This window comes from Falco biarmicus, chromosome 8, assembly GCF_023638135.1.
Source record: "Falco biarmicus isolate bFalBia1 chromosome 8, bFalBia1.pri, whole genome shotgun sequence".
Lineage (NCBI taxonomy): Eukaryota > Metazoa > Chordata > Aves > Falconiformes > Falconidae > Falco > Falco biarmicus.
Window position 1 is genome coordinate 49,253,026 of NC_079295.1, and position 25,108 is coordinate 49,278,133.

General features: G+C 39.6%; 1 protein-coding gene across 1 annotated transcript in view; it reads left to right on the forward strand.

The window, feature by feature from the left end:
* SLIT3 (slit guidance ligand 3) overlaps positions 1-25,108 on the forward strand; it is a 531,450-nt gene that overhangs the window by 311,693 nt on the left and 194,649 nt on the right. The window contains exons 8-9 of the mRNA XM_056349923.1: positions 8,876-8,947; positions 14,313-14,476. Coding sequence (XP_056205898.1) covers positions 8,876-8,947; positions 14,313-14,476 — 236 coding nt within the window. The remainder of the gene's footprint in view (positions 1-8,875; positions 8,948-14,312; positions 14,477-25,108) is intronic.

A 25,108-nucleotide genomic window follows, 5' to 3' on the forward strand; every position in this document is an offset into this window, starting at 1 on the left:
GCGGTAAGATGTTTCATGTAAGATCATGTGGATGACGTTCTTGACTTAATATCTAACAAAGTTCACACCGTAGATTAATTATGTACCCTTATTCACTGTATAAACTTTATTGTATTTTATTTTACCTTATCTTGGCTTAGCGCACCTTGTTTTATTTTATTCTATTATTTTATACTGTTTTCTACTTTATCTTGGTTTAGCATATTTTATTAATTTGCATGTTGGTGTAAGTAAATAGATTCAGGCATAATGATACGTATGTGCGCATACAACATAAATGCAGGGCTAAAGATAACACAAGAGAGCTTTGAGCATCAGTCACCAGACATAAAAGTCACCGGAGTCCCTAATTTTGCTCTCACTTGTGTACATATGACAATACAATCTTTGATTGTACAAGCCCCTACGATTTTTTTTTCTGGCCTCTTTTACTCATTTGCACTGATTCCTAGTCCCAATCTCTTTACCCAAACAGCTTGCCCAACCATTTTTTTAGCTGCGGGTCCTGTCTTTCCCTCTCCTGAGCTCCTGACCTCACCAGTCCCAGACGCCAGCCAAGGCACAGCCAGTCTCTAGGGAGAGCTAATGCAGCAATTACAGGATTTAAGTTAATATGCCCTAAAGTTATCACTATAGGGAAATGTGACAAAACAGCCTTTTTAAACAAAGAACTTGTTATTATAATAACCCAGTTTCCCCAAAGCCTGATGTTCTTGAAAGTAATCTCAGTCCTTGAAGGGGAAAAAAACCCTGTCATAAACATCTGGCCTTTATAATAAGCTTAAATAGTTAAAATCTGAATCTGACAGTTATGTGCAAATTAAAATCAGCCACAGAATGGGAAGAATCAGGCAATTGAAGGAGTAAACACTGCTGACAGTTCTGTGCATAATTCCATGCTAAGCTTATTTGTGTTTTTTTTCGTACATTTCGAAGAAGAACATTTTCTTTCCTCTGTATCCTTGCAACTAGTCATATTTCTGATGTCAGCTTCCCAAGTTAACAGCACTAGAGCCTCTCATGTTGCTGTGGTGAGAACATTTGCAAACGACTAATACTAGAACAGAAACCACAAATTGGCAACTAGTTATTTTTATTTATTTCAGTGGATTTTACGTGTCACCTGGAGACTATTTAGAAGATTATTTGCCTGGGCTAACATTGTGTTTAAAAATAGCGCTTGTATAGTGCCAACTCATTTTAGAGTTGGGTACAAATATTGAGACAAAAACCCAGCTGTTATTGCTTTTGCTGCTAATTTGAGGTGTCAGATCAGAGCTCTACTGCTGTATGTCAGTGAATAAGGCCCCTTGTGAGATCATTATGTTTTCTAACAGTTGAGAGTAATGGATTAATCAGTGCAGCATCAGTTGCTTTCATTATATGCCCACATGGTAGTTGTGGGCTTTAACTTAAACAGTCTGTGGGGAGATCAAAGAATTGAGTACAAGAGGCACTCAGGGCTCACCAGAACTCTGAAGAGATCCAGTTGAGTGTTGGACCTTGCCAAATGAGCAAATCTTGGATGCCTTGAAAGCCAAGGGTGAGGACAGTGCTCAGTGCTGAGGGATGGAGTGCCGAAGCCATTTTGTTTTTCCATCAGAGGTCATGAGAAGCAGTAAATATTTAATTTAATGCAAATTCTTTCTGACCTGTGTGAAAAATAGCTCGTAACAGCTATTGAAAATATAGCTTCTTTCACCCTACAATTTCAAAGTTAATTGCAAACATTAATTATGGCACTGTAAAAAGTTCAAGTCTTGGTTTTATTACTAAAGATAGATGTAGATTCACTTTTTGGAATTGATGAAACGCCCCTTCTGTTAGTCATATTAGGTGGTACATAAGGGCTGGAAGGGGTCTGAAGTTGTCACCTATTTTCGTACCCAAGGGCAAGACCATCAAGTCCCATGCCACTCTTGCCAGGGATTCATTTAGTCTTTTTACTACAGGCTTCCGCTGCTGATGGCTGCACACCCCATAAAAGCTCTTTTTTGTATTTTTCCTGTTGTTATTTTAAGAAACATTTCCCCTATATCTAATCAAATTCCTCTTTCTGAAATTTAAACTGTTACTGCTTTGCTTAACCCTTGTGGAATACAAGAAACATAGAATTTGTTTTCCTTTTGCAATGGCATTTTATGTAGTTGGAGAGTGGTTTAAGAGTAAGTGATACAGATCTGCTAACACAGAGGCCTAAGGTTCTGCCTCTCTTAGTGTTAAATTTTGCTGCTAATGCAGACACCCAAATTCATGTTTCACTTCTAGTATTTCAGACAGATCCCAAGGTCCTCTTCTTCATGTGCATAAACTCTGATGGAGAGATGTCTAATCCTGCATGGATTGAACGGCTTCAGTCCATATGTACACTGTGAAAAGATTCCTTCAGGTATTTTTAGTTACCAACACTCCACTCTCCTCACAAAGCTTTGGGGTCTTGGAGAAGTTGTCGTTCTGTCAGGGCCAGACTGTTGTGTTCCCTTCTGAGCTCCACTGGCAAGTTGGGGTGAGCTGCTCATCTTTTCTTGCATCAGTTCACCCACTTCTGAACAGAAATAACATTATCAAGTAGACTATTTACATGAGAGGCTTAATGATGCTTGGAGATGCCTTGGTTAAGTCTTAATAAATTTTCCAGTCTCATTTACTGGATGTATAGTTGCACTGCGGATAGGAAGCCTGGAAACCATGGCAGTTGTAGGAGAAGCAGTAATCAGGGAGTATGACAGTAATTCACTCTTGGGAATGTTACAAGCCTGCAGATGCACCATTTGTAGCTATCCATTGCATGCACATAGATAATAATCTTGCATTAGGCCCAATTACATGGTGTTGTGGACACACAACACACGGATTACATACAGAGCCAACGAGCACACTGTGATAAAGCGGCAGCGTAATTGAAGGAGACAGAGGAAATGTTAGACTTGTTAGTGCTACCCGTGCTGCAGTGCCTGATGTGGCTGCTCCCCACCAGCCTGGCCTGTTTGCTTTTCTGCTCGGTTTCAAAGTCTCACTTCACAAAACTCACTCTCACAGAGTCAGGTAACTTGGCACCTTCTTTCTGCAGTGCGTTGAGCAAGTTTTGAGCAGGAAAAGGAAACGAACATCCTTGTTTAACTTGCAGTGAAGCCCATAGACTCATCGAAGTACGTGCTGCCGAATGAGGACTGTTGTTTGCAGGATTTCTGCTATCAGACTGGGTTCTGTCAGAAGCCTGTAATGCATCTCCATTGCCCAAAAGCAAAAGGTATTAAAACCCAGAAATAAAATAAATGAGCTGTTGCCTTTTCAGATCTTATTCTCCATTTACCTGTCAGTAAACATGTCTGAATATTTCTTTCTAACTGAGAATTTTGCAAATGCTGGAGTGTCCCATGATCAGACAAATGTGACATAAAAGCAGCCTGGTGTGCCTCAGAAAGCTGAATGGCTAGCACAGCAGACCTCTAGTAACTATGGTAGGTACTTACTAAGACTTGGGGAAAAGTGTTAATCCAAAAAAATATTGTACCATATTATTTCTCAATTTGATTAGCTGTTTGTGCTAATCAGCTGCAGAAATGGCATGTGAAAGAAAATCAGTCTCTGTTACCATCAAAAAAAAAAGGGCATCTTCAGCATACGACATGTTCTCCCCTTCCCCTTTCATTTTAATCCATTCAGACTGTAAACAAGAAGCATCGCTGTGGGTATTGTGCTGATGCACAACTAGTAATGTATGCACATTATGAAAGTGCCTTGTACTTAGAAAAATGGACATTTGCATAGTGGTTTTCCTTTCACCATTGATAAAATAGGAAACTAACTTCTTTTAGGCTGGGATGTAGAAGGTGGTATTGCCATCAATTTTATGTGTTTAACAAAACCCTCAAAATTTCTATGTGTTTTTCCACTTGAAATGTGACTGGAAAACATTAAGACAGCTACTGTTTTACAATGTACTTCTTGAAGTACTATTTGAAGACATGAAATAGTTAATATTTCAGATAATTCTGTTGGGTTGTATAACTTTTTCTAACATCATTGCCAGAAGATCCTTTTGGTTCATGTCTAGCACTTAACTGGAACAGAGCAGGGAGATAAATTGTAATGAAAGTGTTATTATTTCAGATGAATAAGTCACCAGGCATTCTGATATTCATTATATGCTCTTAATTGTATCATTAATTGAATTCCAAGTAAGAGAAACAAAATCTCTGTGTACTCTGTAATTTACAGAACCGAGAGTGTTTCACTACTGATCTGACAGCCTGGGATTTCTGCTTTCTGAATTACTCCAAGGAACATGAAAGGCTGCTTAGAGTTCCTGAGTTTTTAAAATAAAATACTCGTATTCTTAGTAGTGTTCAAAATTTAAATCCTTTCCTTTTTTCCCCAAAGTGTCTTCCATAACAGTTGCATGATTTCTTCTAGCATTAGGAATATAATGGTGTTTTTTCTGCCTCTCATCTAGTCCTGAATACCTGTATTCCTATTTGAGAGGGTGGAGAAGGGGGTAAAGAATAGTGCATAGGTATTATTTAAAAACACACACACAACAGTAACTTCTACAGGTTAATGATTTTAATGTAGTTGCATTGAGTCTGGAATAACAACTCTCTGTCGGAGAACTACAGTGGTGAACATGAATTTGGAGCAAGTCAGAAGAGAATAGAAATGCAACTGCATGTAGTTAAATTTGCACAAGAAGTTTGAGGAAGGAGAAAAGTAACTGCTTTCAAATCGTGACAGGATTGCAGAACGAGCATTCTTTCCTTTAAAAAAAATATCAGATTAGTAGTGGCTATAAATCAGCTTTATTCTTCAGAAGGAAGAAAGCAGCTCCATGCGTGCCTCTAACCAGTTTGGGCAACCGGCAGAGCTGTGAGTTAGTAGAGCAGTTCCTCTGGGGTTGTAAATTGAAGGCAGTAGAACTATGACAGTTCATTCCAGTGGAGGATGTACCACCTCGAAGATTGCTGATCCCACGTTATGCATCTTCCAAGTAGTCCTTGGAGGATCCTTAGACCTGCTGCAGTCTGCTTCTGCTTAGCTTGCAAGATCTGATAAGGATCACAGCCCAAGGTGGGAAGTTTGCTGGTATAAATAATATTGTCTGTAACCTCAGTTTCCTGATTCAGCATTTTGGATGTGAATAGCTTGCAAGGAGAGGACTTCTAAATGAGAGGACAGTGCCTTTTCACAGGGGAAGGGTATATTGGGTTCTGGAAGAGGTGGGAGGTATAAGGCTGAGGAGAACCCAGCAGAATACAAGCTTCCCCATATGATGTTGGAGAGTCAGAATATTCTGGAAGTTTTCTGTTTCTCACAGTTTCATGGTGTTTCTGCATCTGTTTCTATGGATTTGGATCTTAGTTGGATCAAAATGAGTCTATGGCCTTGGAGCAGCTAGCAGACCACTGGAGCAGGATTTATTTAACACACTCTTTGTGTGTTAAAAATGCCACTGTATCATGTGCTTACCCCTTTCAGGACACATACTCTTAAAAAATCATTGCTGGGAAAGCTTCATACCTGTGACAGAAGGCTTTGCAGAATGCCTCTAGCACACAGCTCTACCTGAAAGTGTCCCCATTTGAAAACCAAAAAGTTCCTACTGTGGGAGCTGCGTGCTCTGCCCAGCCAGAGCAGCAGGGTTACATCCCTGCAGCTTCAACCGGGCTGTAAGACTGTCAATCAGTGCCCTTTGCAGTGTTTGCCCTTTTTTGTTCCGAAATAATTGCTGTTATCTTAGATGCTTTATTGCCTTCATGTCGTGATGGTTAACATTTAAATATCAATGAAATAGTATGTTACTAAGTCATCTGCGCAACAGCCATCTGCTAGTTATCCCTGAAATTTGTGTTTAAGGAGTATATTAATTCAGCACCGATTCTTAGAAGGAGGGTTATATATTTTTGATGAATTATGGGAAACGTTTGCTTATTAGGGGCAAAACCTGAGCCGCTCTCATCTGATACTTTGTGAGTAGAAATACTGTGCAATTGGAGTAATGCTTTGTCTGTTAAACAGAAATATTTTAAGAAGTTTAAAAATATTTTTGATTCATCAAATCAGACAGTTTTCCTCATCCAGGTGAAAAATTGCACTCTACCCTCAGTTAATGCAGAAGGAAGCTCCTTGTCACATCCTGTTCTGCCTGAATCCAATCCACATCCTTTTGAAATCAGTTGAAAGTCTCCCTGGAACTCCTATGGCTTCGTTTGGCTCCCGTAGTGCCATGTGTGACCTATACAGGCATCAGCTATTTTTGTCAGCTGGCTTTACATGTGGCTTTTATTCATCAGTGTATACCTAAAATCTTCCAACCAAGTGCATAGCTCATTTTTAGGTAACAGGCAACTGAGGTAGAGGGTGAATTATATTTTTACATTTACAGAAAAAAAAATGATGGTGCAATTAGAAATTCTATTTGTGAGCCTTGTTGGAACTTCCCAACATGCATGTGCAAATGCAGATAGCAAATAAATATAGATATTGAGGGCTGGGTGTGTTGATGTATGTATATGTATGCACCCTTGCAGGAGGTTTTGTTCACTTTCTGAAACTGTTGTGCATGCGTGTTTTTGCTAACTGTCCACAAAAGACTTCAGTGTGCATCACTGGCTAAATAAGGTGATCCAGCAGTAGCAGTTGTAGGACAGAGAGGTTCATTTTGCACCGTATAAACTACCACAGTGGGGCATTTGTGTTGTCATCATGACATCGGCAGGAATTCAAAGGTAGAGCTTTCCAGGCCTGCAGCTGTACAGCGATACTAATTACGTTCACCTCCAGCGCAGAAGCCGCAGTAAGGCAGTGGCACGTGCAGGCTGTGATACACAGCTGATGAAATGACTGGCCTGATAGCTGTAAGACCTTGCCTTCAGGTTTACTTCTCAAGTTGACAGGATTTCCTTCTTCTTCTTAGCCAGTGAATTTATAATAGAATGTGTTTGAGTCTTTGTATATTGAGAAATTAAATACACAAATCTGTAATTTTGTACACCCATTGATTCCAATACTTAGCAATGTATTTCTTGTACAATTTTTGGCAGCGTCAAATTTTCCAGAGGATGTGGAATGAACACTGTATTTTATACTATAAGCCATAAGGCACTGAGGCCTATAGCTCTTACCAGCCTGGTGTGTGAACATGTGACTTAACTGACATAGATCTCTGGCAACAGATCTCACATGCAGATTCCAGATTTCCAAAACTTTGCTTTTACTGACACAACTTGCTCTGCTGGCAGATTTGGAAAGGAAGAGTAATTTTGCTCTGTTGGTGTAGTTTGCTGCTATGGGTATGTCAGCTCCCAAGCTGGCTCCAGAACAAGAGTGCATCCGTCTGGTAGAGCACTGTGCTGAAATACCAGCTACCATCCTGCTAACGAAGTGGTCACGTTCCGTCTTGCTGGGATGCAGTGCAGCAGCAACAGCAACACGCTGCTGCCAGCATCAGAGCCTGCTCACACACCTCTCTGCAGCGTGGCTGTGTGCAGCCACGTTACTCTGCAAACTCCTGGCTTTGCCAGTATGCGTGTGTGTCTTCCTGCATGCCAGAAAAACAGTCTTAATAGGGTATAATCTAATTTAGCTTTAATCTGCTCATGTTGTAAATGATGGTTTTGCCAAGGGATTTCTAGGCAGAATTGTAAAAATGTTTTTAAACTGGCAGATGACCAAGAGGGCTGGTTAACTTCTGTAAAACTCTTCGAGAGCTTTTGATTAAAAGTTCTATGTAAATATGTAACATCGGAACAACTAAATAGTTTGGAGAAATGTAATGCGCCTTTAGCTTGCTTCAGCAGGTATTTTCTTCAACACATACACAAACATACAAAAGCACTGTCTCCTGCCAAAGTGGCCCTGTGGAGCGCTGGGCTCCTTGTATAAAGCAGCAGTTGCTCCATGCCATGGTGCTGTGGCCACCACGGGTTTCAAATGGCAGCTGCAGCCAGTGGTGGGACCGGCCACACCAGGACATGGAGTCATCACTGGCACCATCAATTCTCATGACAAACTGGGCTACTGTATTTGCAGGTTTGATGCACTTGGAGCACAGCAGTTATGCTCTGTCGGAGTGTTTTCCATTTCCTGTGCCATCTTGGTAAACTTTTTAGCTTCTAATTTGCTAGAGAGTCATTGATATAATTAGGAGCTACATAAATGGGAGCAGCACGCTCAGCTGATGATAATCGAGTCAGTTCATTTTTCATAAGAAGTGCTAAGGGGGTCCCTACCAGTAGCTAAGATCATATTCCCTTTAAGCTGTGCTTTGATGGAGCAGCAGAAATCCTTACATGCCTGGGTCATGACATGTTGTGTTATGGGCTGTTCCACTACCCATAAATTTTTTTCGTAAGGAAACCAAAGAAAGGGTACCCATCCATCCATGTGTTTTCAAAAGGGCAATTTGAGCTGTCTGTCTGTGTAAGCTGGCTGCACTAACAAGCCTGTGAAAGTCAACTCCTTTTGTGTGAGAGTGAGCACTTCAAGTGCAAAGCTTTCATGCTGCAGTGTGCAAGTTTGATGTTCCTCCACTTGAGTTGCACCAGGTTTTCAAGCAACGTGGCAGCTTAACCAAAAAGTATGACCCATTCCAGTAGCCGATAAAAACTCACCTCCTGTACCCCTTGGTACTCAGACATGGCAAATAGTAACCTTCATCCATTCTTACACAGCTTGGTTGATTTGCCCTAGCAGTATCTTCCTTGATACGATACAAATTGTATCAGGTGTTGGTCAGCATGTCTTATTGCTCGCAGCCTGGCAGATTTATTATCAAGAGTTTTAGCAGTTTCTTTCTGTAAACAGTGTGTTCCTGAAGACATGTAAATAATTGATCAATCTATTATTCTCTTTTTTCTTTTTTTTTCTCTCCTAACAGTACTCTCAACAACAACAACATCACGCGCATTCCCGTTACCAGTTTCAATCACATGCCCAAGATCAGGACTCTGTGAGTAATATCTTTGTATATTATAATAACAACAACAATAATAACTATAATAGGAATTATTACAATAATGATATTGATACTAATAACAACAATGATAATAATGGTGTAAGCCAACTCTTTGGATATCTGTTTTCTTGTGATACTCTTATTTCAGTCTCTTCCCGATGTGAGCAGTCCACCCTGCTCTCCTGAGGAGCCAGTGGCTGGAGCAGCCTGACCCTGGGAGGGCCATGGCGGGCAGGGCAGGATCTCCTGTCCCACAGGGACCCCCGACAGCAGGGGAAGCCTCAGACACCTCTGTGGGGACGGGGACAGCCAAGGCCAGGCTGGGACAGCGGGCAGCAGCTCAGACGGGCCCCCAGCCACGCGGGGACCCCACGGCTTTGGGGGGCTGGGGCGGGGGCTGGGCTGCAAGCCCCGTCAGGGCTCTGTGGAAGTCCTGGGCCACCGCAGGGCTGGGACAGCCCGGGGAGCCCCTGGTGAGGCCAGGCAAGGTGGGGAAGACGGCTGGGGCCCCCAGGGCCCTGGCAGTGGTTGCACGGGGATTACCCAGGGTTAAGTATGACACAGTTTTATCAAGCTCTTGAAATTACCTGGAAACAAAACTGGCATTATTTTTTTTCCTGTGGAAAAATCCATAATGTCAAACGTGATCCAAGCTGGAATATCATCAAAACTGTGAAAACTGCTCAGATGGATCAAGTTATTTAATTTTGTTAATATCCTGTATTTAAATCCAGTTTCTTCTTTTCAAATTCAGAATACTAATTTCTGAAATAAGAAATTTTTTTAAGAACTTGAAAAAAGCTTCTTTTCCAGATACTTTCTGAAACAAAATGTCACTGATATTGATGTATTTTTTATAAAAGCTTCTCTTATGTCAAATCCATTTTTCTATAGCTGGGCATCATTACACTGGAAAAGCTCTGATCAACTTTGGTAGACCAAAAACAAAGACTGTGAAATTAGACTGTGTGCATTTGTATAATTTAGGCATAGCCTACCAAATACATTTTATTTAAATAAATTATTCCTTTGAATTCTTTTAGGGAGTATGCAACTTCAGGAGAAGTCATGTTTAAACAAAGTATCTCTGGGTTTTTTTCCTCAAAAATTTCAAACCCAAACAAGATGTATTTAGTCCTAAAAGCAAAGAAAGTGAAATAGTAGCTAGCCTGAAAATTTTCTGTGACACTGAAAAAATAAAATGCTTCAAGGATGCCACATACGTCTGTGTAAAATCATATTAAATAAGTTAGCAGAACTGAAGAAAAATGGCTCTTACTCATGTCAATCTATGTAAGATAACCTGTGATTTAGATTTACATTCTTCATTAATGGTGACATTCATGGATCTTAATGTAAGTAATTAAATGGATATTAGATGTTTGTCTTTTACAAGAGAAGGGATAAAGAAGATAAAGTGTGTAGGGTTAAGGTTCCTGGAGATTTGTCTTTTCTCATTCAGTCACAGTGGTCTAGAACATTTGCCTGGCTTCTTCAGATTAGTCAGTCTTGTCTGTTACCAGAGCTCAATGCCTTCTGTCATTTTCTTTTTAGTTTAATTTCAGAGATGGCTTTGTATATAGCTCCCTGGAGACTTACGCTGACTAATCCCCCTCTGCTGTAATTAAGGGGGGGGCAGGGGGGAAAAGGGAAGGAAGTCATAAATAGGATTTATAAAGGGAAGCTTTTATATTGAATTCTGAGAGCCACATTTTATAGAACATGAATGCTGAACCACTCTAAAAGGATTTGCTGGAAATTTAATTTAGGGTCTATGGCTAAAAGGGCACCTTTGCAAACTTGCGTTCGTATTCATTCACCTCATGTTCTGTAAAGGCAGTTTCATCAATATCAAGTGGCATGTTTCAGTCTCCAAAGACTGCCAAATAACATGCAGTACCCTTCTTAGCAGTTCAATATAAGAATAAAAAAAATTTACATAGACAGGTGGAAATACAGTAAAATGGTTTATTTTCTGTATTTCCTTCCATCTGTTTCAACAGATGCAGAAAAGTCATGAAAACAGCAATTAATATAAATACAGGAATCAAATAGCATTTCATAATTTCTTTTGCTGATTCTTCATATTAAAAATTCTTCCTCTATCTCCAAGTCATCCTAGCACTATTCACAATAAATAATTTATTAATTATAATTATTAACAAAAAAATTTGCATAGCTACATATTACACAGAATTTTCTGATTATCTTCTGTTCAGAATTTAGGCTAATACTGTTTTGATTTAACCAAGTTTTGCGTAAATGCATAGTAATACCCTAACAACTAACATACATCTGAGCACATGTAAAACTGATCAGTGATTGTTCACCTGTGTGAAATATTTATATAAAGGTATTATTTGGAGGAAAATGTTAATATTCTCTCTAGTTTCCTGAGCTTTGTTGCCCTTGATAACCTTTTCTCCTGCATTAATATACAACCTCAGTGAATAGTTTGCAAAAAGGGAGAAAGCTGTCTGAGGCGTGATGGCTGAGTAAGACCTACTATCTAATCTGTAGGTTGTTAATGCAAATTTAGTCCAAGTGGACCATGTTCATTATAGTTTGGTGACTCTGCTGTTTTCTTTAAAAATCATCATTAGTTTGTACACCTTCTCAAATAGCTTCATACTTGGACATGCTGGGGGTTTTTTTTGAGAAGCTCTTGTAGGGAATCTTTGGCCTGAATGTTACTTAAGCAGGGCCAAGCCCTTTTTCCCATCCAGCTGAGGCTCAGTGCAGTGTGGATAGTGTTTTCCCGATGTGTCCCTTTTACACACTAGCAAGATCCATTAGCAGGACATTTGGGGCTGCCTGTGCCACAGCTGCATCTGCTGTGATAGTTCTGTAGATAATAAGCTTTTTCTTCATGGCTTTCAAAACAATCTTCTCATTTAAGAAGAAGAGAGAAGGAAAAATAAAGGAAAAATGAAAGAACAGAGAAGGAAAAATAAAAAGCATATTCAACTTGAACATGACATCTCAGGGGAAGGAAAGAAAAACAAAACAAAACAAACAAAACAAACAAACAAAAAAACCAACAAAAAAAAAAGACCAAAAAAACCCAAAACAACCCAAAACCAAAAAACCAAACAGGAAAAAAAGAAGTGCTACTAAGGTTTGAAGCACTTGAAGAATTCTTTAAAGAAATCAGTTCTGTGGTAACCTTTTTTATTTAACTGTCTTTTCTGTTGCTAAGTTTCATTGATCTTTTAGCCGTGATTGGAAGTGACAGGAATTAGTTTTTATTGATCTGCTTTCCTTTGCTTGAAACAGCTTTATTTATGTTAAAGCATGTCTCCCATACCTATTTACTTAATGGTAAGTGTCCTGTTGTCTCTACATGTATGAGTGACTGCTGAGAGAGGTAATTGCATAATTTCTTTTAATTTTTTTTTTTTATTTAAGGGTAAACTGAAAGTGTACCAAGTCACTTCAGTGCTTTTCATGTTCATAGGGAATTGGTGTATGAAGTACTGTGAAAAGTCTTTTTGTAGCTATATTCACTGATATAATTATCAAAAATATATTCTAATAAGCTGCTTTGTTAAGCTTGATAGGCTCTCTAAAAAGAGTCTCCTCTCAAAAGCAAACTTAGAATATCCACGCAAAAAAACTTGAAGAAATGACAAGGTAGGGCTCTGCTGAGGCGGGCGAGCTGACAGGGGGGTGACAGTTTGCACTAGCAAAATGGGAAGACCCAGAAACCGGCTATATGAACCTAATGAGGAAATAACCCCAACTCACAGAACTGGAAAGTTGCCCCCTTTTGTGAAATTACTCCTGCTTGCCTACACCCATATGGGGGATGCAAGGAATGGCATGGGATGAGCTCCACTTCAGTTCCTGGAGAAAGATGATTTTGAGTGTCGTTGTTGACTGTTGTGGTGGAAAGGGATAATACATTGGGGATTTAAATGAAATGCTTACTGTCTTGAGTTAGAACAGTCTTCTTTAGTGTGATTTCTGACTGGACATTTGTTCTCTTTTTGTTGTAAATGTATTTATTTGTTTTTTTCAAACAAAAAGTGTTACAGGCAGATTAATGGTTCATAATAACAAAACGTTTTACTAGCAATCTAACTTACTGCAGTGTCAGTTAAATAGTTTCATAATCCCTAAACACAAGATCTTCTCACCATTCTTCTAAAACAATTACGTTTTACAGTGCTCCCAGGAGACTAGCATCTTCCATCTCTACAGGATAAACTCCTAGTTCCAGATTTGTGGTCTTTTACTGTGACTGCCCACCCTAGACGTACAAATCTGGGGACTGTCAGCCCAGGCGCCACTGGTGACCTGCACTACTGCTGTGCAATATGAAGATCTCACAGATAGAAAGTTAATTTCTACGGTGAATGGACAAGGCTAAGTCTGTGCACACCAATTGTGTAGGGTTTTTAAAATGTAATGCCTGTAATATTAGTGAGTAATGCTTTTTCTAACCATTTCTGACAGGATTTTCAATCTGGTTTATCATTTCAGCTTCGTTAGAACACTGCAAATATATGACTTGTTACAAGGAATGAAATAATTAATATCCTGGGCTTTTGTTTTGACCTAAAGTTTGGTAGCTATTAAAATCACCACATTGCTTCCTGAACGCATCATCATTTTGCAGACTTCCCCCCGTGATGTGATAATGCTGCAGATCTCTAGTGCCAGGCATGAAGCAGGCTGGGAAGGGAGCTGTGTGGCTACATCTTCCATTACAAAGAATGGCCCTGGCATTGCTGTGAGGCATGACACTGTTGTAGACCCCTTCTTTGTTATGAGTTGAAAATTCCTGTCTAGAACCTGTGTACTTGCATTAAATTGCCACAGTAAAAAAGGCATTGATGAATTTGTACAGGCAACACAGGAACGTACAAGGTATCAATAGCCTCTGGTGTGTGAGGTCTCTTCCCCCACCCCCTAAGGAAAGAAAAGAGGGAAGAATCACCTATTACCTTGTGTTTCAGCCTAGTCCTTGTGCTTATACAAACCATCCTCTGAATTCCCTCAAAGATATCACATTTATGCAGTTATTTCTGATATGAAATCACAGGCAAAGTGATTACTGGGAGGGACCTTAAATTCTGCATGCTCTTTTGTGTAGAATGGCCAGCTCATGATTACCTGTAGGCAGGTCATTATTTAACTTTGTTCTTCCAAGACATTATAAATAATAACACTAATTTATATGTGGACATTTGTATATTACATGGCAATATAGACAGTTAAGACCTGACTCAGCTGTAACCAATAACCTGCAGTGATCCTACTGGAATGGCAGCGAAGAGCCAGGCAGACTTGTACTTCATTGTGTCTTACGTTTAAAACCCTACCGCTGACTTCAGGGTTGTTCTGCCTTTTGTAGGCGGCTTCACTCCAACTTCCTGCACTGCGACTGCCACCTGGCCTGGCTGTCTGACTGGCTGCGGCAGAGGCGTACCATCGGGCAGTTCACCTTCTGCTTGGCACCTGTGAACCTGCGGGGCTTTCTGGTGTCAGAGGTTCAGAAAAAGGACTTTGTCTGCTCTGGTAAGGATGCCAATTATTCATTTATTTATCAGTCAATATCTACCTATATTGATATTCACATAGAAACTATGGGTGGAAAATCACTATGTTGTGTTTAAGTGCCATTCTCTAGCAGTCCTGTTTGTTTTTATCATTGCTAAGCTGTATGGGAGTAGATCAAATAGTTAATTTTTTCAGCTTTATAAGAATTATTGGATTCCAGTTAACATATCAGTTCTCCAATTATTTTTTCTACTTTAGCATTGCCAATGATACCAGCATAAGAAATCAATTAAGTGTGGATAATTTGGTATTTCTCAAGGGAAGAGATCTATAGCTGACTGGAATACCAAAGAAAGGAAATAGAAAATGCTAATCTGACTCTGTTGAAAAATGATTGGGCTATAGAACATGAGGAGCAGATTTCATCCCAGGGACTGAAGCAGGATTCTTAAGGAGCCAGTGCACTTCGCTGTTCTACAGGTTTCCGCACTGATAAATGAGGCTGATGATACACGGCCAACTCACAAACTACGTGCCTATATATTGGGCCTATTCATCACGTCTCTGGAACTGCACTTTTGTGATAGAAATGCATTGCCTTAAAAGAAGAAGAAAGAAAGACTAAAAGAGAGAGAGAAAAATGGAAAAATTGGGGAAGGAAATCTCTGAAATAAAGGAAGAGATATGACATGGCAGGGTGCATGGTGTGGAAAAAAATAAGGATGAAATCAGACAGAAGTCTGGAGATAGTTTTGCAGGCCAAATGCTAAGTAACACAGGGAGCTTGTTACGAAGCCGATGAGAGTTCTAATCTTGATAGACTGTGAGTCTTGTGGTGTTGTGTCCTTATCTCTCACAGCCTGTGAGCCCTAAAGCTTTATCCTCATGGTACATGGGCTGACTGATGGAAACACAGTACAAGTGCTCATGGTAGAAATGTTTTTAGGAATGCCTTTTTTTCTGCAGTTTCACTTATATGTGTCAAAGAAAGAAAAAAAAAATGGAGTTGGAGAAGAAGGGTATGATCCCCTTAACTATACCATGGATGGTAAATTAATGCCCAGCCAGCCCTGCGTGTGTGCAGAAAATGTTATGGGCACATGGAAAATGAAGTTGTGCAGCAGTGATTTTTGTGACGTGATTTTCAGGAGTGCTGAGCAGCTTTTACGCAGTAGTGGAGATTTGATGATGCCCAGAATATCTGATAATTACATCAGAAGTTCAACTAAAAGTTTAGAAATCTGACAGTCTTGGGAGGGGAAAGATAAAATAAATGGATGAATGAATGAAGCTATTAGCAGAATCTAATTTTACCAAAGAGGCAACCGCAGTATTTTTTTCTCATGAAATGAAGTTTCAGATGGGGCATGAGTTCAGCTATTTGGATTCATGATACAGTGAAGTGAGGGAAAAAGAGTTGTTTAAATCAGGACAGGAGATAATAATTGTTAAATGAGAAACATAATGTGGACAGTACTTATCTAATCAGAATTTTCTGTGCAGACTATGACTTCCAAAAAAGAAAAGGGTTTTAAACACTTGCCTGTTGTACCAAGAACATAGAACTCTCAAGTTTTTCCTGCATTTTTTTTTAAATAATAAAAATTAAAGGAAGGAAACTTTCAGTGAGACAGTCCCATCAACTGTATCTCCTAACCATCATTTTGGAAATAAAATACACTGAAAAAGAAATGTATTGAAGAGCTCATTTTAGTGTAGAATATAGCAGAGAACTCAGTGAGTGCTAGTTTGACAAAAAGCTACATGGACAGCTAGTTTAAAGAGGATATAGATCTTCTGTGCTCCTTATTACAGTTCTTGTTCCTGATTTTACAGCATAATTTGTTCATGTTTGACTATGAAGTCAAACCAGGACAGGAGGTGAATAGTGAACTGAACTTGTCCCTCTGCACAGGAATTTTATACGATTTAAGCTTAAATGAATCACTGTAACCAACCTCAAGCTGGCAGTGAAAGCTGCCTTTGCATTGTATTTATGAAGAGCTGAAATACAATGTAGTGAACTACTCAGTTTAAGTATAGGCTCAGCATTTCAAGCACTTGTGTTTTTATGGCAGTGGTAATATCATCACAGCAAAAGAAAACGCAGCTTTTCCTCCACTGTAAAATGGGCTTCTTTAGAACATTCCAGTTCAAAACTTGTGCTGTTGCATGCTTCAAAGGAGAAAGAATAGAATCAAATATTTTGGAGAAAGAAAAAAAATAAAATAATTTGGAGAAAGAAGAAAAACATCCTTGAAAAACTGACTTCTGGTTATTTTTTGAACCCTATGCAAGAATAGGGTTTTTTTCCTAATTTTATGACAAATGTTCCTTTCAAAACAAATTTCGAATGCTATATACCAAGGAATACCCTAAGTTGAAAAAGAAGAAGTGAAACACTGCTAGAGAGGTGCCATAACTGGACCCAAATTGCTTGATTCCTTGTGGACACTATGCTACCAGTTTTGCACAGTGTTGTTTATCTCTTTTTAGGTGCAGAGTCTCTCAAGATAATGTTGCTGAAGTCAGACTTATGTGCAGATATATCTGTGTAAACTGAGTCATACTTAATGTCAACTGAGAGTCAGTCTTTCAAAAATGTTGTTCAGCTTGTGCACATAAATTATAAAAATGTTAATTGAAATGGCACTTGTGTGCAAATTGTGAGCAGTGGAAAAGCAATTCCAGGTTTCACTTGTTCATGCCCATGAGCATTTGGCTCAGAACTGTAGGTGAACTTGTAGGGTTAAATAGTGTGTAGTTGCCTGGAGAGAGGTTTTCAAATATCGTCTAGTTGCATTTGTGCATTTGTGGAAAGGCATTAATAGAACTGAGCCGAGTTGGGACTAGAGGGCCCCTCACCGCTGGGGGAGAGTGCTGAGAACTGCTGGCAGTCCTGTCACCCACCAGAGCCTTCTGGACAGCTTCTTCAGGAAGCTGTCCTCTCCTCATAGGAGAGTCTCTCCTCCAGAGCCACCCCTGACAGGGCAGCCTTCCTGGACCTTTGCCTTGAAGCCACCTGTTCCCAAAGAAATCTCCAAACAGACATTTATTTCCTCCTGCACAGCTGCTTATTGAGCTCTGGGATGTTTGGTGAGATAGTCTCCTACAAGACAGTATGTTGCAGAAGGGGAAATTGTGTGGCACCAGAGGATGAGTGCCCCTGTTGATGTGCTGCACATAGGTGCGTTTCTCCTCTCTCCACTATGACCTTACAATTCACTGCTACATTGCTGTGACAAGAGAAAACAGTATACTAAGCAAAGAGTTCTTGTCAGTTGAAACACTATGTGCACTCTGATCCTTGGGAACTGTTTTATATTCCCGTAGCTAGCAGGGAAGCATCTGGGGGTGCTGACTAACGCTCGGTACCTCTTAGAGCCTTCCAGTCTTTGCTTGGATCAGACCCAGATTCCTTCCATGTTCAGATGTTTCACTGTTGAACTGGCTTCTCTAACTCTGTCTGTCTCAAACACGTAGACTCTCTCTCTCTCTGCCTATTTGTCTCTCTTGTCCTCCTCTGACCTCCTTAGGAGAGTAATTTTATTTCATTTTCCTCTCATGTAAGTTTTATTATGGCTCTTTGATTTTTCTTCTACTTTTTCTTATTGAAGTTGAAATTAATTTACATATTGATCAGTTAAGTCATAATGTGTTTTCTCACCTGTGTTAGTGTGGCTGTAAACCTTTGCAAACTGATGCAGTGGGTTCATGAAGTTATACCATCAGTAGCACATTGGTCTTTTCAGTGTTCTGTGCAGGGCCCACCGAGTGACCCTATTTGGATTTTTTTACGATTATATGAATCATTCTGGGTTTCCTAAGGATATACATGAGAAAATATATATGCATCTGAACTGCGTGTTAGAATAAAGCAGAAGCATTCAGGAGCATTGTGTCTTGTAGTGTGATGTGTAGCATACTTCAGCCGCTGCTGTTCTCTGCTAGCTGCTGTCAGAACAGCTCAAACGTCATCAGTTCTCAACTGGCTGCTTGCAGAGGAGATGATCTGGTAGGTAAGCAGGCAGAGACAGTGAGTTGATTGCACCGGGTGGTGGAAGGAAGTTGATTTTTCTCTTTTTCTGTTGCTGCCCATTTAAAGGTGCGGGTTGATACAGATTTGTTACAGTTTTGGCCAGTAGCTTGAGGTATTCTTCAGTGGACAGCATTTACAATGGAGTATAAAGATTGAATGAAATTTCTTAGAATAGACCAGACACTTACAGAGCAGATAGTTAATGAATTCATGGTTTTTTTCATGTAAGTCGCACCAGATTCTAAAACCTGACATTAATTTGGAGCTGATTTGTCCTGTATGCCTTGCAATATGAAATTTAGCAAAGTTTAAATGTAAAATATGTGATTTTTAATTACCTTCCTAAGATAGTTTTCTTAAATAATTAAACAAGCATTGTAGAGAGAGAAGCTGGATCCATAAATCATTCTTTTTTTCATTAGAAAGCATTTTCTCTGATTCTTGATCTTTCATTCCCATTTGGAGAATCTACAAGAATCTCATGAAAATCAAGATATATAATTTGGATAAAATAAGTTAAAATTCAGTCTGAAATTGATGTAAGAAATCACTAGCAGAGCCAAGTGTCTAGTGATTTCTGGCTAAATAAACTGATACTGATTTTAAGAAAATAGTTCATCGTCTCAAATCTCGGTTGAAGACCTAGAGTTTCTGATTCATACGCTGCTACTGCAGCTGAGGTATAATAAAGAGGAATATATGCTAGCTTCCTGCTGCTTAATGCAGACTGGAAGCCGTAATGAGGAAGCAGATTTGTTTGTTTAGGTGAGGTCAAATGATCTTAAAACATAGCTGTTACTCTGTCCCAGACCACAAAACTCAGTGAATTGTCTTGTTCCATTTTTTTCCTAATAACTTCATAGCATATTATTGAGGAGACAACCAACAATGAGTAATGAATAAAATAGCACTCCTCAAGCTCAGTTTCTTAATGAGAACATTCAGAAGATACCAAAGGAAAAGTGTGCGGGGAGAGGAACTCCCCCCAGTCTGCTGCTATTTAAAAGACTGTGCAATAGTGTATTTGCATAACTAGCAGCAGGTCTGCTGCTTTCAACATGGGACAAGGAGGTGCTGCCAGCACAGAAGATTGGTGCTCCCTGGAAACTAAAGAGCAGGGATGACTATTTGCTAATGATGCAGATTTTGATAGTGCTGGGGGGTAGCAATTGCTCCTGAGGGAGCAGGGCAGTTTCTCTCCATGCAGTCCATTCCTGTTCATGCAGAGAAGGGCTGCTACTGGCCCTCAGTTTTAATGGTCACAGGAAGCTGGGTAGCTGAAGTGGGAGGAGCAGACGGAGGAGGAGGCCTTTTTCTCTGTGTGGGTGAATGGTCACTTTCTGCTGTGCGGGATGCCCTCATTCTGCAGCTGTGTTATTGCTTTTAGAAGTGAGCTTAACCATTTCATCTAACTTTGACCTCTTTCCAAAAGAGTGACCTGTGAGTCATTCTAGACAAATAATATTTTCTCACTGTTGAGTAGGTTCATGCTTTTTGTGGCTGTCAAGAGACCCAACAACTCCTCTTACAATGGAGTCTGTGCAGGACATTCAGTGTTGTATGACTTAAAAGCCTTTTGGTAAAAATTGTGCTTTCAGTTTGGTCTTAGAATTTTTTTGTTGAACTCTGATAGAATTTTTACTTCCTGTTATAATTTGCTACCACAAATTTAATACTGACATCTCATGTAAAGAAACATTTAAATACTGTGTATTTGTTACTTGCTCCTCAAATGACTCCTCCTATAGGACATTTGGAGAGACAGTAATCGCTGTTTATCGGAGTTTAGTTTTCTGTTTCTATTAAGTGTCTTAATACAAATGTAAATTTACTCCAGCACTAGCAGTTATGTTGTTTTCTCCTGTAAGAATGTACTTGAATTGCTTCATATGTAAGTTGCCACATAAGGTGTTTTCATTTGGGGGACCATCTTGCAAATCCGAGGGATAAATATGTATTTACTCAAGCACCGCCAAAGCTGAAAATTGGCTTTAAATTACAACAAACTTAGTTTTAATGTCCAAAAATGATGTCTTACCTTTTTTAGTATAATTACCTTTTTTCTGGAATTCGCTTTTCCCCAGAGCAGTATGTGTAGCTCTTTAATGCTTATTTAATGATGGCAGGTTGGGGTATAATTATCCAGCCACTGAGCTTTTGAACTTTTGCTGTAAGAAAAATAACATAATTGGGGTTTATGTTAATGTCCAAAACCAGTGGCTTGTTTTATTACTAGTAGGTTGGTAGTATTTTGGTATGCAGTGGATGCGCGTCATGGTGGTCTGTGCTGCCACAGATGGGTACCACAGCCTGGTTCTGAGCTAGTGCGCCCAGAGCAGCGGTGTTCAACGCGAAGAAACAGGGCTGACTCAGAGTATGTGGCTGACCCTTTGTATGGAATCTGCAGACTTTTTCTGTTTGATTCGTGTATGTAACTGGCAACACGTTTATGGATCCTTGTACCAGCTACTAGGAAGAAAATTAACTCTATCCCAGATGCAACTAGGACAACACTCAATAAGAGTAATTAAAAAAAAGCATAGAGCTGCTTATAAAATGACTGCAGAATTCCATAAATGAATAGGTGGCAAATACAAAGTTGCGTACAGTCAATATCAGATTCATATAAATGTTTACTGCCAGTGAAATTTAGTGATGTAGGTGCATTACAGCCATGGTGGGCTGCCCATGACTGCCAGACACCCAGCTGCTCTCACTCACCCTCCTCAACAGGACTAGGGAGAAGGTCAGGCCTGTTCCAGAGCCTCTCCCCGCTCCTTGGTCTCTGACTTTGCTGCTCCCAGGGCTGTTCCTCACACTTTTTTCTTCACTCCTCACTGCTTGGCACCGCTTCACCCTTTCTGAAACACACTTTCACAGAGGCAGCACCAGCTTCACTGAGGGCCGCAGGGCTGCTGTGGAACTGGCCAGAATTGGCGGGAACTGGCTGTGGCCTGCAGCAGGGCCGCTGTGGAACCGGTGGGAACCAGCTTTGCCCTGCAGCAGGGCCGCTGTGGAACCGGTGGGAACCGGCTGTGCCTGGCACGGGGCAGGACCTGCCTCTCCTCACAGAGGCCCCTGTTGCCCCTCTGCACCAGCAGTCCGTACCCAAACTGAAAGTATCTCCTGACTTGTTGAATTAATTCCTTGTATTTGTAGGCAAATGTGATTAGATCAGAAGAGCCATAAGAATTTTATTCTGTAAGTTCCAGATACCATAAAGAGCTTGGATATACCAGAGGTCTCTTGCAAAAGACCAAAGGCAGCAACCTCAGGCTGTCCCAGGAGAAAGACAAGGAAGGTCACTATTGCCTTGCATTCCTTAGCGTGTTCCAAATGCCAAAGAATTTGGTCCAAGGAACTCTGTGGAAGCTCTGGGAAGGGTGCAGCGCCTCACATCAGTCCTTGCCTGCTCATCTGGACAAAAGTGCTTCCTCACTGCAGATCTGGCCATTGAGTGAGCTCCTGACCAGGCCGGAGCCCATGGGGGTCCTTATCAGTAGAAATGTCGCATTCTGACAGGCGTCACCTGCGTAGCTGTGTCAGTCTGTGATGCTGCTGACCGCAGTGAATCCCATCTTCCTCCTCCTCCTAAGGACACCAGCTTTTGTACTGAGGCAGGTCAAGTCCTGTGTTGGCTGCAGCAGGAGGCAGGCACACTTTAAAAACAACAAAGTGAATTGTGTTTAAAAAGCCCTTTTCCAATACCAGCAAATCAATCCCCAGGGACTCAAAGCATAATCTTAAACTATTTTTATCCCTTTTGTAACTTTATTAAACTTCATCATAAAACAGGTGAGGTTCCTTAATGGATAATTTGTTTAGACGGCCATTCCACAACTATACTTCTTTCATAGGCTTACAATTGATCATGGCCATGATCTATCATTTAACCTTGTACAGGTGGCATCCTTTCACTTAAATAATTTATCTTCCTCTTCATTTTTAAGCTTGAATATATTTATAAGTCACTATTATTTCTGGACCTATTTTTAAATGTCACTTCATATGGCACCTTCTAGACTGCTGTTACCAATTGTGGAATTGGTGTTAACAAGATGCCATTTGAACTGCAGAAGAACATCTTTCAAGACTTATCTGGCAACATTATATTTTTTTTAGTCTTTAGCCTGTTTTGGAAGAACAAATAGTATACAAACCCCAAGAACCAAATACATGCTGACAGCCTTCCTTGTGGTGCAGTGGTCAGAAAGTTAAATTCTGGCTGCTTTTAGGAAGTAATCCATGTGTTGACAAGGCTGGAGAAAGACCTTCAAAGAAAGGCTCAGACTGGGCCCAGGCCATAGGAGACATTCAAACTCTTAACTTTTCAATCCCTCCTATGGAAGACGTAGCTGGAATAAATTTCCTGAGAGGAAACCAACTTTGTCATAGTTTTGAAAGGACTTAAGTTGTATCAAAGATTCTGTTTTATTAATCCTTCAGAAGAACAAATCTACCTATTAAGCCTCAGTTGTTATAGGTGAGCCTGCTTCTTTGTTCTGTTTGCTTCCATTTTGTTTAGAAGTATCCCATACAATTTTTGTACTATTATTGTTAATTAAATAATTCTAATTTTAGTGCTTTAGGATAAGACAATGTGAAGTAAGGTCTGATTTTCAATGGTGTTACTTTACTGATATTTTTTGACACATGTAACATATTTTTTTGTAGAATATAGTAGGCTTCATTCATTATGCCAGACCTTCCTTTCACTGCAGTTGGCTATTTCCTTTTTTATTCCTCAATATTTGTTTGTAAGCCCATTGGTGTTGGCTTTGCCTACAGAGCAGTTGTGCTCGTATGCCATGAATTTTTATCAGATAAATTTACTGTTTGGGAATGTTCAGCAAAACAGTGAACTTGAACCAAATAATGAATATTCATGACTAGCTAATTTTTTTGTACCATGAACTTGATGGTATTAACTTCATCAGCCAGGGGCTGAAGTCACCAATCATAAATACTTACTGCTGTGTTCAGCAAAAAGCTGTTGAACAACTATAGATGGAAATATTTACAAAAAACATTTGCTGCACATTCCTGTAGAATAAACATATTTGTACAAATTTTTCTCCATCAATGGAATATTTGCCATCAACAAGGGATGCTAACTTTGCAGATAGTTGTGATTGACTTGCCCGTACATACCTCTCTGCAGGACTGTACACACTCAAGTGTATTCTAATACTGGGATGCAAACACCATTCAAGAGCAATGTATCTGCTTTTGGTGTCTTTTTGAGACTGAGTTTAGTGGAAACTGTAGTTCATGTAGTAGTAATTGGTTTCATGTGTCCCAGCGTTGTAAGAAGTTCCAATGGGTTATTTAATTGAACCACAAAAGCTCATAATATATCCACAGATATGCAATACTTGTAGTGTTTTGTTTATTGATCAATAATTTCATGTCTGCTACACTTAAAATGGTTCAAAGCCACCACAGATTTTGAACTGGTAAATTCTGTCAGATTTATCTTAAAAACCATTAATAATTTGCACAAATAACTAACATTTTCCTGGTGGAAAAGGCCTGTAAAGCAATTGGAAATTGGATAGGTAAGGAGGTAATAAAGCACACTACTTAGTATGCTGTAATTGGGTGTCAATGCAAATGAGATTATTTAGTTTATTTAGTCATTGCAAAATTTATTTTAAATGCCTGTGAGATTTGAACTGTTCAATTATACACCATAACCATTCTATCCTAATTGTAATATCAGCCTATTTGCTGTTCTTAAAAGGCTAGAGGCCAATGAGATGCTTATTTGAAAAAAATGCTTAATTTCTCTTTAAACTGCTGGGTCCTAAGTATCTCCCCAGTCTCCTCTGTCACTCTAACCCATAGTCTGACACTGTAAAATAAAGTGGTGCAGGCCAATGTCAGGCCATATATTAACTACCATAATCACTGAGGCTGTCATTCCATCACATCAGGAACAAAAAGTGTAGTAATTTTGGTTAATCGTATTCCTATCCTAGCTTCCATGTTTTGTTAGTGTTGGTTTTTTAATAGCCAAATGTGTAATTGATTTGATGATTTTTTCTCTTAGAGAAAAATATAATTAACACGGTGAACTAGTGCTGCTGTGTAACAGAAAGTCTGAAATGACAAGATGACAGATAGTAAGAACTTCAGAAGAGAAAGAATATAAATGCAGCTGGCTTGTCTATGGCCATTTCCTTTTGTTGCATCCACGCTGAGGAGTTTACTGCACTTGTGAAAGATACAAATGGGAATCTGAAATATTTTTGCTTTTCCTGTGTCTTTTCTTTTGAAGAAGTATTGGCAGTAAAAGGAAAATTAATTTTTAGATGTCAGATATTCTTCTTTAGAGGCTGTATAGCCTTGGGGTCTTTGATCTATCTGTATGCTTATACTCTGCATACCTACAAAAATCATACCCAAATTTTAGGTTTAAAGACCTTTAAATTCCATAGCCTCCTTAGTCTTGTCTTCTTGACCAGTCCTTTCTTCACCAGCTCTCCACAACTATACAAACAATAAACTGATTAAGTGCTTTTGGATTTTTTTGTGCTTTAACACTATAGATCTGCTATGGAGCTAACAGTGGATCCTCATTTAATTGAAGCAGTTAAATCAAAATCAGA